Below are 13,167 nucleotides of genomic sequence, written 5' to 3'. Positions count from 1 at the left end.
AGGCCCTGATCCTACAACTGTGTGGACTGACCTTACTGACTTAACTGGGGCTCTGTTTGGGGACAAGGGTCCTCTCCTGTGGTTCTAAATGTAGGATTGGAGTCCCATATTCATTAGCTTGCATCATTTTTCTCTTTACTCAACTGAAACTTTTGCTGTTTTGAGATTTGGGAGAAGTGCTCAGTTCTTATAAAATGATAGCTATGTAGGGCTTGAAGGGATCTCAAGAGGTCATATAGTCCATTCCCCTACTCTGAAGTGGGACCAAGCATAACGAGACCATCCCTTGCAGGTGTTTGTCCAACCTATTCTCAGAAACCTCCGGTGATGGGGATTCCACAACCTCCCATGGTAAAGTGTTTCAGTGCTTACAGTTAGGCGGTTTTGCCTATATCTAACCTAAACCTCCCTAGCTGCAGATTAATCCCATTACTTCTTGTCCTATCTTCAGTGGACATGAAGAACAATTGATCACAGACCTCTTTATAACAGCCCTTATTACATTTGAAGACTGTTATCAGGTCCCCACTCAGTCTTCTTTTCTCAAAACTAAACATGCCCAATTTTTTAACCTTTCCTCATAGGTCAGATTTTCTAAACCTTTTATTGCTCTCCTCTGAATTCTCTCCAAGTTTTCCACATCTTTCTTAAAGTTTTGTGCCCAGAATTGGACACAGTACTCCAGCTGAGACTTCACCAGTGCTTAGTAGTGTGTCTTACATACAACACTCCTCTTAATACATCCAAGAATGATATTTGCCTTTTTCTCATGCATCACGTTGTTGGCTCATATTCCATTTGTGATCCACTATAACCCCTCCAGATCCTTTACTCCAGTTATTCCCAATTTTGTAGTTGTGCATTTGCTTTTTCCTTCCTAAGTGTAGTACTTTGCATTTGTATTTATTGACTTTTATCTTGTTGATTTCAGATCAGTTCTCCAATTTATCAAGGTCCTTTTGAATTATCATTCTGTCACCCAAAATACTTGCAATCCCTCCCAGCTTGATGTCATCTGCAAATTTTATAAGCATAGTTGCCACTCCATTGCCCATTAATGAAAATACTAAATAGTACCAGAGCCAGGACTGACCTCTATGGGATCCCATTAGATACACCCTGTTAGTTTGACAGTGAACCACTGATAATGACTCCTTGAGCATGGGCTGTCAACAAGTTGTGCACCCACCTTATAGTAAATTAATCTAGACTGCATTTCCCTAGTTTGCTCATGAGACTGTCTTGTGGCACTGTGTCAAAAGCCTTACTAAAATTAAGTTATATCACGTCTACTGCTTTCCCTTTATCCACTAGGACAGTAACCCTGTCAAAGAAGTAAATTCGGTTGGTTTTGCATGATTTATTCCTGACAGATTCATCTTAGCTATTCCTTATCATCCTATTATCCTCTAGGTGCTTACCAACTGATTATTTAATCATTTGTTCTAGTACCTTTCCAAATATTGAAGTTAGGCTGACTGGTCTATAATTCACCAGGTCCTCTTTATTCCCCTTTTAAAGTATTTAGCATGTTTGCCCTTCTCCAGTCATCTGGAACCAGTTCATTCTCCATGAGTTTGTGAAGATAATTGGTAATGGTTCCGAGATTGCTTCAGCTAGGTCCTTAAACAGCCACAAAGTAGACAAAGACAAAGACACAAAGTAGAGCTAAGCTCTTATGCGAAGATCCAGTTCCATTCATGAACAGCTAATGACTTTTGTCCTTTTACATATATTATAAATATCTTCCATTCAAAACAAAGGCCAGAATTTGCTGGATGTTGAGATAAGGCCCATCTCTCTCTTGCAAAGGAAGTAAGAGCCAGTCATAGAATGTGTGTGTGGGAGGGATCAAGAAAGCAGAGGAAAGGAATCTACGAGTGAGATCGATGGCCTAAGGGTATGTCTACACCGCAATAGGCGATGCAACTGCAGCACACATTGGCATACTCATGCTGGCTTGCTAAAAATAGCAGGGAAATTGCATCAGTACAGGCAGTGGCACAGGCTAGCTGCCCGAATACAGTCCCACCTGGGACCCCAGATATGAATTGGAGCAGCTAGTCCATGCCACCACACCTACACTGTTACTTATAGCAAGCTGGCTCAATCAAAGCTAATATGGAGATGCCTACACGTGCCATCCCAATTGCAGTGTAGACTTATCGTAAGTGGGAGAAGGGAGAGGCTGTGGGACAGTGGGAATGGGTGTAGATCATGTAGTTTCTCATAGATGAGGTGATTTTAGTTGCAATGGGAGATGATTAGGGGAGCGTCAGTCAATAGGAAGGTTGGGAGCAAGGAATGAGTGGAATGACGGAGGAGCAGTTAAGTCTCTAAGTGGAGGAGACATAATGATGGGTACTTTCTTTCACGTGTTTATCTCTGTTTTGCCTCTTCTGTTGCAGCTTGTGGCAACAAAGTCGACCCCGTGTATGAAACCCTCCGATTTGGAACCTCCTTAGCACAGAAGACCAAGAGGGGCAGCTCTGGAAGTGGATCTGATTCACCCAAACGGAACTCTGTAATTCTTCTGTTTTAATCCCTTTTCCTTTTGCAGGATCACAGCACATCCATACACAATAGTTGTGTCAGTTTCCATAAGAAAGTCCAAATTTCAGGCTATTAAAAAAAATACATTCCAGACTAGAAAAGGGCCTATAAATTCTTTTTTGTAAACCCAGTTTGTAAACATCTTGTAACTAACCCTTAAAAAGAAGGAAAAATAGACGTTGAACAGGTGAGCATTCCTGTTTCACTTTGATCTGAAAATGCTGAAATTCAACAAACCACGTAGGCTAGAATCATTTGGGAGGGAGAGGAGGGGAAGTAAAAACCTAAAATAAGCAAAACTGTTTAAATTTGAAAAGTGACTTGCATGGGCACAGCACCGGCTTTAAAAGAGCCATTGGTATCTTGCAACTACTTATGACTAGCAGGCAGTGCATAGTCCCACTGTTCTAGGGGCAGAACAGGTACTGAATTCTGCCTCCACGCACTCTTTGCCCATGTGCAGAGGAGAGGGAGTAGCTGCCCAATGGCACTGGGATCCATGATCTGGGTAGACCGTGCAGGTGATTAAGGTAGCACCTTACATCCCCTCATTTCCATTCCTGGGCATGTTGGCCAGTCCATGGCTGAAGCAGCAGAAGGCTGTTTTTTCAGGGGTCCTGAATGCCCACAACTCTAACTGAATTCAGTGGAAATTGCAGGTGATTGGCATCTCTGAAATTCAGGACCTAGATAGTAGTAGTAGTCTAGGAATAGTTGGCTGCAGGACTTAAATTCTCAGAAACTATTTCCCAGAGCTCCCCGCACCTCCCCCCACAATTTGAGGCTCCAGGCTTCAGCTGCAGGGCATTAGCCCCATAGGGAGACGCTTGGGCTCAGGGCTTTAGCCCTTTGGGGAGGTGCCAGGGCTCCCACAGGTTTGAAAATATTTACTGGAGCTCTGCTCCGGAGGGCTCCAGCTGAATTTAAGCCCTGGCTGATCACATGGTGCTAGCTTGGGTCCTTATTTCATTAAAGATGGCTGGAAACAATACATTACATGGGCCTGGGGGAGAGGCATGAGAGGGGGAGTGATCCTCAATCATGAATGAGAAGGGAGGTGGTCAACAGACAATCTCTCTGTTACAGTGTTGTCTGCACTTGAAAAAGGAACTCCTGCCTTAGAGTGAAATTCATCACTGCAAGAAAGTGCCCATAGGACTCCGGCCCCAATTCAGCTCAGCACTTAAACGCTTGCTTATGTTAAACTAGTGCTTCAATCCATCCCTGTTCAGCACAGCACTTAAGCCATTATTTCACTGGGACCTAAACAGGTGCTTAATTGCTGTGTTGAATCAGGGCCTTAAATGGTACAGATGGCTTTTTAAACAGACATTAATTTAACTCAGAAAGGCAAGCACAGAGAAATTGAAACCAGAGACTTACAATTCCTAAGTAAAAGCTGCACAGGAGTTAGTAAAGGACATGCCCCTCATCCAGTGTTTTCTCTTTTAAAAGAAACTTAATAATTTTCCGCCTTTTTTTAATTCTAAAACCAGTTCTAAAACCTTTCACGGTTTGTGAGTACAGCTCTTTCTTTGGCTTATTTAATTTATACTGGAACAGGAGTTCTACAAATGTAATTATTACCTGCTAAATCAATAAAGCATTATGTTAAATTATGAATGATTACTCAGGTGTAGAAAACACAAATACATTGTCAGCTTGCCCTGGACTTTTGATCATAACAAGATGGGGAGTGGGTGTAAAGTACAGAATGCCCTTTTGTCATGGGCTATTCTCCCAGGGAGTCAGATTGTGACTAAATGTAGCACATGTCAGTGGTTAGATAATATAGAAAAGCATAAGACAGAGAGACAGACATGGGAAACCCTAACTTCTCACAGTTAAATTCTGAGTCAGCAATGGGTGAGCAGTTACAGAAACTTAACTTCTTCACTGTTGGTCCTTCCATCCCACATCCCTGAGCTGTTGTTTCATTACAATCACAGTGGAGGTTGTGAATGATGTACCTGGTTTGCCCAATGTGCCAGCTGTGATTATGCTACAGTGAAGTGGGTAACAGATGCAAAGCAGGAAGGAATACACCTTTTATGACCTTATTGAGACCAATGTCACAATAACATCTAGAATGTGCATGTCCCTCTAGGTGATTTTGGCCTGGTTTCTTGAATGACCATAAACGGAAGGTAGGCATATGCTCCAAACTGAGCACCTATCACTTCACTGCTTCCCTCAAAATGTAATCCTCTAGCCCATATTTATATGGGGAAATTGTCTGAGGTAATGTAAACATGGCACCAGTCTTCCTTCAGGGTTTGATGGATCAATTCTTTCGGAGTGAGGCTTTGTATTTCAAAGTGAGAATATTTGTCCTATAGGGCCTGATCCAAAGCTCATTGATGTCAGTGGAAAGACACACACTAACTTCAGTGGGCTCTGGATCAGGCCCATAATTCAGAGATTGTTATGGCACTGACACAATATTCAGCAAAACATTTCATTTAGCAGGATATTCTCACCTCAGGTGCAACACTGTCAAAGTGTATGGAGCCAAAGGCTTTTTAATCATTACAGAGATGCAGGAGTCTGGTGTTGAATGCACTAAAATGAAGGGTTACATTTGCTGAAGGTTAAGTCTTGAAGCTAGTTGGTGGGAAATCCAGGGATCCAGCCTTTGCAAACTGTTGAAAAATAACTGTGATCTGGGATTTCTTTCAACGATGTCTGTTTTCCACCTAAGAGCTAGGAAGTCCATGTTCAGCCTGTGACATTCCCCATAGTTTGCCCCACTTTACACAGTATTCTTATCACTTAACATTTATATTGCGATAGAGCCTAAAGGCCTCAACCAGGTTGGGACCCCATTGTGTAAGGCACAGTAAAAATATATAATAACTGACAACTCCTGCCCAGAAATGCTTACAGTCTAAAAGACAAGCCATAAGAGGTGGATGGGACAAACGGGAGGGCAGGGTGTTGGCAAGGAAGACAAGATAACAAAATGATTTTCAGTCCCGCCAGCACCCTGTTAACTCCCATGGCCCCTCAATATCCTTGGGGAAGGGGGAAGTTGGGAAAATAGGAGCAGTGATATTTTCCCTCAGGCAAAATCTGAAAATACACTGGTTTGACATATCCAGAGCTGTAGGTAGGTAGAAGTGAGCAGTATTATCCTTAGTTACAACTTAGAAAACTGAAGACCAAAAAAGCTAAGACCTAACTTTTCAAATATGAATGCCCAGCTTTTACTATACATTTAGATGCTAAAAGAAATTAAAGAAACATCTTTTTAAAAGACAGTGATCCTAAAAATGATTTGTCAGATCCTTGTCCTATGAGGAGATATTGCTCGTGACACTACTAATATCTAAAAATCAAGAAATGTATTTAAAGTCCAGTCTTGTATTACTTGGGCAAAAACCCCCTGTTGTCTTCATGAATAACTCCCACGGGTTTCATTGAGGGTTTTGCCTGTATGAGGACTGCAGAACTGGATCCTTATATAGCATCTATCATCCCAGAGGATCCTTGTGCAAACTGTGGGCCCATCTTGCACACTTCACACACACAAAACTTCCATCGGCTTCATACAAAACTCTCATTGGCCTCAGAAGGAGTTTTATCTGTGCAAGAAATTGCAGGATCTGGCCCAGAAATATAAAGAAATTATTTCCAGCACTTTGTAGGTTGACTGTGACAGCCAATTAAGTCCCTGAGTCCATCCCTACTCATAAGCACATGCTGATCTTTAAGCATAGGCTAAATTCTCATAACATTTCAATGGGACGTAAGCATGTGTCTAAGTGTTTTGCTGAATAAGGATGTGTTCCTGAGTTGGGGACTGACAGAGCAAAGCAGCTCTAAACAACAGTTCAGGAAAAGAAGTGACGAAAATACTGTGTCCAACTGCAAGTGCTGAGAAATTTAGCAAAGCCAAATGGAATTAATCACGTTGTGATTTGACTCAGACATTATGGCTAACCCAGCCTTATATGTTTTGTTATACAGCTGCCATTAAAGAGGCACTATAAAAGTCAATTAATTCATTATCTGGTTTATTTTATTTGTATGTTTGTAAAGTCCAAATAACTTTTATTCCAGGCACATGTTTTAATGTTGTTGGGTTGGTTGATTGGTTGGTTTTTTGCTCTAACAGACCAGTGCCAACAGCCTTACATTTATAAGCAACCCTGCAATAACAATTAATGTGTGTATAAAGGTGGAATATATTTACAGGAAAACAAATTTCATTTTTCATCTTTCAAGCATTTAAACCTTTAACATTTTCATTCACGACCTTGGCACAAAAAGTGGGAGTGTGCTAATAAAATTTGTGAATTGCAAAAGTTGGGAGGTATTGCCAATAAGGAGAAGGAACAGAATATCATACAAAAAGAGATGGATGACCTTGAAAACTGGAGTAATAGAAATGGGTTGAAATTTAATAGTGTAAAGTGCAAGGTCATGAACTTAAGGACTAACAAGAATTTGTGACAGGTTTCAGAGTAGTAGCCAGGTTTCAGAGTAGTGTTAGTCTGTATCTGCAAAAAGAACAGGAGTACTTGTGGCACCTTAGAGACTAACAAATTTATTAGAGCATAAGCTTTTGTGGGCTACAGCCTACTTCATCGGATGCATATAATGGAACATATAGTAAGAAGAGATATATAGATACAGAGAAGGTGGAAGTTGGCATACAAACTGTAAGAGGCTAATTAGTTAAGATGCGCTATATCAGCAGGAGAAAAAAACTTTTGTTGTGATAATCAAGATGGCCCATTTAGACAGTTGACAAGAAGGGGTGAGGATACTCAACATGGGGAAATAGATTCAATATGTGTAATGAGCTAGCCACTCTCAGTCTCTATTCAAACCCAAGTTAATGGTATCTAATTTGCATATTAATTCAAGCTCAACAGTTTCTCGTTGGAGTCTGTTTTTGAAGCTTTTCTGTTGCAAAATTGCCACCCTTAAATCTTTTACTAAGTGGCCAGAGAAGTTGAAGTGTTCTCCTACCGGTTTTTGAATGTTATGATTCCTGATGTCAGATTTGTGTCCATTTATTCTTTTGCATAGAGACTGTCCGGTTTGGCCAATGTACATGGCAGAGGGGCATTGCTGGCACATGATGGCATATATCACATTGGTAGATGTGTAGGTGAACGAGCCCCTGATGACGTGGCTAATGTGATTAGGTCCTATGATGGTGCCACTTGAATAAATATGTGGACAGAGTTGGCATCGGGCTTTGTTGCAAGGATAGGTTCCTAGGTTAGTTTTTTTGGTGTGTGGTGTGTGGTTGCTGGAGAGTATTTGCTTCAGGTTGGGGGGCTGTCTGTAAGCGAGGACTGGTCTGTCTCCCAAGATCTGTGAGAGTGAGGGATCATTTTTCAGGATAGGTTGTAGATCCTTGATGATCCGTTGGAGAGGTTTTAGTTGGGGGCTAAAGGTGACAGCTAGTGGCGTTCTGTTATGTTCTTTGTTGGGCCTGTCCTGCAGTAGGTGACTTCTGGGTACTCTTCTAGCTCTGTGAATCTGTTTTTTCACTTCAGCAGGTGGATACTGTAGTTGTAAGAATGCTTGATAGAGATCGTGTAGGTGTTTGTCTCTGTCTGAGGGATTGGAGCAAATGCAGTTGTATCTTAGAGCTTGGCTGTAGACAATGGATCGTGTGGTGTGTCCTGGATGGAAACTGGAGACATGTAGGTAAGTATAGAATTTGTGCTATAAACTGGGGATGTAACAGTTGGAAGTGACAGAGGAGGAGAAAGATCTGGGTGTATTGGTTGATCACAGGATGACTATGAGCTGCCAAGGTGAAAAAGGCTAATGAAATCTTAGGATGTATCAGGCAAGGTATTTCTGGTAGAGACAGGGAAGTGTTATTGCCATTATACAAGGCACTGGTGAGACCTCATCTGCAATACTATGTGCAATTGTGGTCTCCCATGTTTAAGAAAGATTTATTCAAACTGGAACAAGTGCAGAGAAGGGCTACTAAGATGATCAAAGGAATGGAAAAACCTACCTTATGAAAGGAGACTCAAGGAGCTTGACTTGTTTTGCCTAACCAAACAAAGACTGAGGGGAGATACAATTGCTCTCTATAAATAGATCAGAGGGATAAATACCAGGGTGGGAGAGGAGTTATTTGTTGTGGGCCAATGTTGACACAAGAACAAATGGCTATAAACTGACCATCAACAAGTTTAGACTTGAAATTAGTTGAAGGTTTCTAACCATCAGAGGAGTGAAGTTCTGGAACAGCCTCCCTAGGGGAGCAGTGGAGGCAAAAAAACCTAGTAGTCTTCAAGACTGAGCTTGATAGGTTTACGGAGAGGGTGGCATGATGAGACTGCCTACAGTGGAATGTGGCCCATGTGCGATTGCTGTAGCAAGTAGCCCCAGCAGCTAGAGACCGGACACTAGATGAGGAGGGCTCTCAGTTACTATAGATAATTCTTTTCCAGGTGTCTGGCTGGTGGGTCTTGCCCACGTGCTCAGGGTCTAACTGATCGCCATATTTGGAAGGAATTTTTCCCCAGGTCAGATTGGCAAAGACCTTGGGTGCTTGTTGCCGTCTTCTATAGCATGGGGCCCGGGTCACCTGCTGGTTTGAACTAGAGTAAATGGTGGATTCTCTGTAACTTGAAGTCTTTAAATCATTATTTGAGATCTTCAGTAACTCAGCCAGAGATTATGGTTCTACTACAGGTGGGGGTGAGTGAGATTCTGTGGCCTGCAATGTGCAGGAGGTCAGACTAGATGATCACAATGGTACCTTCTGCCCTTAAAGTCTATGAGCGAGCAGCTTTGCTATAAACATGTGACAGAAAACAAGATTTAGAAAATTGTTGAAGAAAGCCACATCACTGATGGTGACCTTTAAAGCTAGCTGGAGCACATTTTTTGTCTTTTCTTCTTGTGACCCAAGCGTAGGCTTGCAAAGCAGTTAGTTTACTTGTGTGTACAGTATAATTACACCGTATCATGAAGAAATTAAATGGTAGGATGAAATCCTCAAAAGCACTTTAAAAAGATGTTATCAAGAAATAAACAAATCTTAGGAATATACAAAAGGAAATAGGTTTTCAGACTAGAAAATGCATCAGAAAACTCCTGAGTTTATAGGGATGTTTTAAAAATAATCCCCAAAGTAGACGAGCATGTTGAACTCAGAATCTGAAGGTTCAGAGGGTCAGATTCTGGTGACTTTATCTAGAGTAGCTCCTTACTCCAATGTAGCTACCCATGGAGAAAGGTGCTACTCAACACAAGTAATGATATCGGACTCTGGCCCTTAGACTATATACTTTTGAAGCCTGGAACTGGATTGTCCTCTATGTTTGTACAACACCTAGTACCATGGGGGCACTAATCCTGATTGGAGCCTCTAGGCACTACTGCAGTACAACTAATACATAAAATAAGTGTAACAAAGGTATTTAGCTTTCAATTTTTTAATTATACCAGCGAAGAAATTAGGTGCAGTGATTATGTGACTAAGTTCAGTAGGTCTTTCACGCTCCTGAGCTTTCTTCCATAGCAAATTGGAGAAATTAAGGTCAGACTTCCTCTTAAGGATATGTTTCTAAACTGTTTCTAAAACCTTAATAAATGAATTATATATGTTTTAATAAATGGTTAATGAATTGTTATAGTGTTATGAAGTGTAACTGCAAATAAAGATTTACAAGCACCAAAAAATAGCTACTCTGTACAGATACCAACCTTTTTTTATTAACTCCTAAACCCCAACTTCTTCTGCTGTCCAGAAATCTGTTGTATACTAGAACTGGCATTCATTTGGGTTTCCTGCTGCTTGCCATTAAGAATTTGAACTGCCCCATTGGATATCATGTTATCAGCAAATCTCTTCATGTTGACTCCCTCTACTCTCAAAACACCAAGCTGCTGCTTTCACTTAATGCTCCTGTGTGATTTTATTTCACCTCATTATCCACTTTCTTCCTTATTTTGTCCCATTCATCCTCTCTTTCCTCATAGACTTCAGACCTCGCAGAAGTTCCTGAGGAAGCAGATGGTTCAGGAAGCATGTTTGATATAAACAGGAAACGCAGCAACAGTGGTGAGTTCTGGACCATCTAGTATTTTCAGATGCACAAAAATATTCTTCTAAATGACTGGTGTAATTATTCCACTACCTTGGCCCACACAAGTGGAATCCATGAGGGATGAATTTGGCCCAATGTGGACCTTTCTTATGTCCTTAAGGGAGTTTATTCGTTTATCGAGTTAAGGAAGAGTTTTGGCCAAGGGGTTGGGAACAGGAGTCTGGGAAGGTCTCTTTACCAGTGTTGCATATTTACTTGGCTCCTAATGGTCTGTGGGGACTGATTTTCCATACCCACTATGACCAGATTTAGGTGACAGTGGACAGGCACTCAGCACATCTGGGTTCAGTCCCTGCCTCTGGTACAGACTTCCTGTATGTTTTGTGAGACCTTAGGCGGGTCATTTAATGTCTGTTCTCCTCAATTCCCCACCTGTAAAATGGGGATGATGATACTTCCTCTCCTCCCACCCTTTTGTCTGTCTCGTCTACTTAGACTATTAGCTCATCAGGGCAGAGAGAGTCTGTTACATGTGTTCCATACCAGGCCCAGCACAATGGGTCTTGATCTCAGATGTGGCCTTTTGGTGCTACTGTAGTATAAATCATAAATAACACTAATAGTCCAAATCCTTTGTCCTCTTTTTGAATCTGAATGTAATGTTCTTGTACTGTTGTAATTGTTATGAGGTAACTCCATCACTGGCAGCCCAGTGATGAAGACTTCCGTGTGTGCAGTGACAGAGTCTTAGCCAGGAGCTTGGAACACTGAGTTGCGAAATTGCAGTGTCCATTGGGCTCCAGTTCAGTCCTGGCAATAGAAAGATTGTGTGTAGAAAGAACTTCGGGGCACCCAGTAACCTCTAAGCCAGGAGTGGAGGAGTTGTTGCACCGAGGCTCACCAATACCACCAAGAAGAATTAGTATTCCCAAACTTCAGGCAGGGGCAGACTCGCTGGATCCGAGGGAAACACAAGCCACAGCGAATGGACCTCCCTTCTTTGAACCCCAACGTCCACCTCCTCCACAGTGCAGATCCCCCATTGGTTTTGGCATATGGCTAGTAAGTTTTATAGTGGTCAGGTGTCAAATGTAGTTGTCCTTTCCCACCCCCACCTCCCATTTTACCTCCTTCCCAGACTTCTCCCTGCTCCTCATTCCGACCCTTTCATTTCACATCTCTGGTTTCAGTCCTTTTCCTCCCTCTCAGCATGTGGCCCACCATCAGTGGCACCCACCTCCTCCTGATGGGTGGGTTACATGCTGAGGGGGGATTTTCCACCTCACTTGAGCACTTGGAACTGTAACTCAACCTGGCCAGTTGGAAAGAATCCATTCTACCTGAGTTTCATTTTTCCCCTGAGGTTTTCAGATCGCTTTTTTTTCATCACTTACCTCCTTTTTTTTTTTTTTTTTTTTTTTTTTTGGAGCCTGTAAGAAACTTTTCTATGGGATCTGCATGACTTAGAGGCCTCAAGAAACTTGCTCAAAGAGATCAGTTTAAAGAACTCAGCATGTGCCAAACCTCCAAATAACTTCCTCAGCACATTAATAATTCCTTTGATCGGCATCGACTTTCTTTTTCGATCCATCCTTCAGAGGCCTAGTGTATAAATTATGCAGCAATTGCTCCAAATATTTCCTCTTGGTGGATTTTAATAAACTGTCTGTGTTTTTTGTGCTAATGATGGAAATGCTAAGACCCTTTTCATGCTGTCAGAGTTCTCACATGGTTTTTCTACGGCTGCAAGGGCAAACAGATGGATTTCTGGTTTGTGTAAAGATGAACCCCATAGTTGCTATGACCTTTACTTTTACATGTCTCCCAATAATATTCAGAGAGCATGAGTTAAACAGAGATTAAAAGTTTAATGAACTCATTTAAAAATATTCTTGGAGTGTTATTCACCATTGCATTGCTCCAGCTTTACAAGGGATAATAACTTCAGTGATTCTAAATGATGTTACTACACCATAAAGCTAGAGTAACACAGCAATGAATCAGGACCCATGTGTTTTATTTTTCCCAGCCTTCCTCAAGGAATGTTTTAGAAAAATGCAGATTTGTGTCAGTTTATGCAATAGGGAAACAGCAAGAGGAACACACTATGGAGAAGTCTAGGAGACACAGCAAACATGGGCTGGTTTATTCATTTCTATAGATTCACTGCAATAATTTCAAGGGGAAATTAATTCTCTACAGTGCTAAAGCATAACAATATCAAGTGTGCTTAGTTTACAAATAAAAAGATGGATTTTCTAACCGCCAACTCTGTAAACTCACCCTGGTCTCCACCAGTCAATTGGGCTCATTACTTTGCATGCATTATTACCAGTAACAAAAGTTCTGCAAGCCAAATTATTCTGTAAAAGACATCTGTGCAGTCCCATTGCCATCAGTGAGTGTGTGCAGAGGTACCTGATTCAGGTATAGGAAACAATCTCCAGGAAGGAGCACACTTAGTGTTCAGTTCTGTCAATGCACCGGAAATAGAACCATGCTCACACACTCAGCTGATTCTGCATTGCTGACCAGAGTAAAAAATAGTAGTAAGATTTTATTTTTCTGAATGGAGAAA

The 13,167-nt window shown here is 41.5% G+C and overlaps 1 protein-coding gene across 2 annotated transcripts in view; it reads left to right on the top strand.

The window, feature by feature from the left end:
• STAC (SH3 and cysteine rich domain) overlaps positions 1-13,167 on the top strand; it is a 196,011-nt gene that overhangs the window by 157,543 nt on the left and 25,301 nt on the right. For both annotated transcript variants that reach the window (XM_043540672.1, XM_007057225.4), the window contains exons 7-8: positions 2,409-2,524; positions 10,522-10,603. In XM_043540672.1, the coding sequence (XP_043396607.1) occupies positions 2,409-2,524; positions 10,522-10,603 (198 nt within the window). The remainder of the gene's footprint in view (positions 1-2,408; positions 2,525-10,521; positions 10,604-13,167) is intronic.

This window comes from Chelonia mydas, chromosome 2, assembly GCF_015237465.2.
Source record: "Chelonia mydas isolate rCheMyd1 chromosome 2, rCheMyd1.pri.v2, whole genome shotgun sequence".
In the NCBI taxonomy this organism is placed as follows: Eukaryota; Metazoa; Chordata; order Testudines; family Cheloniidae; genus Chelonia; species Chelonia mydas.
The sequence above is the reverse complement of the archived record's forward strand: the minus strand, read 5'-3'. Positions and strand labels throughout refer to the sequence as shown.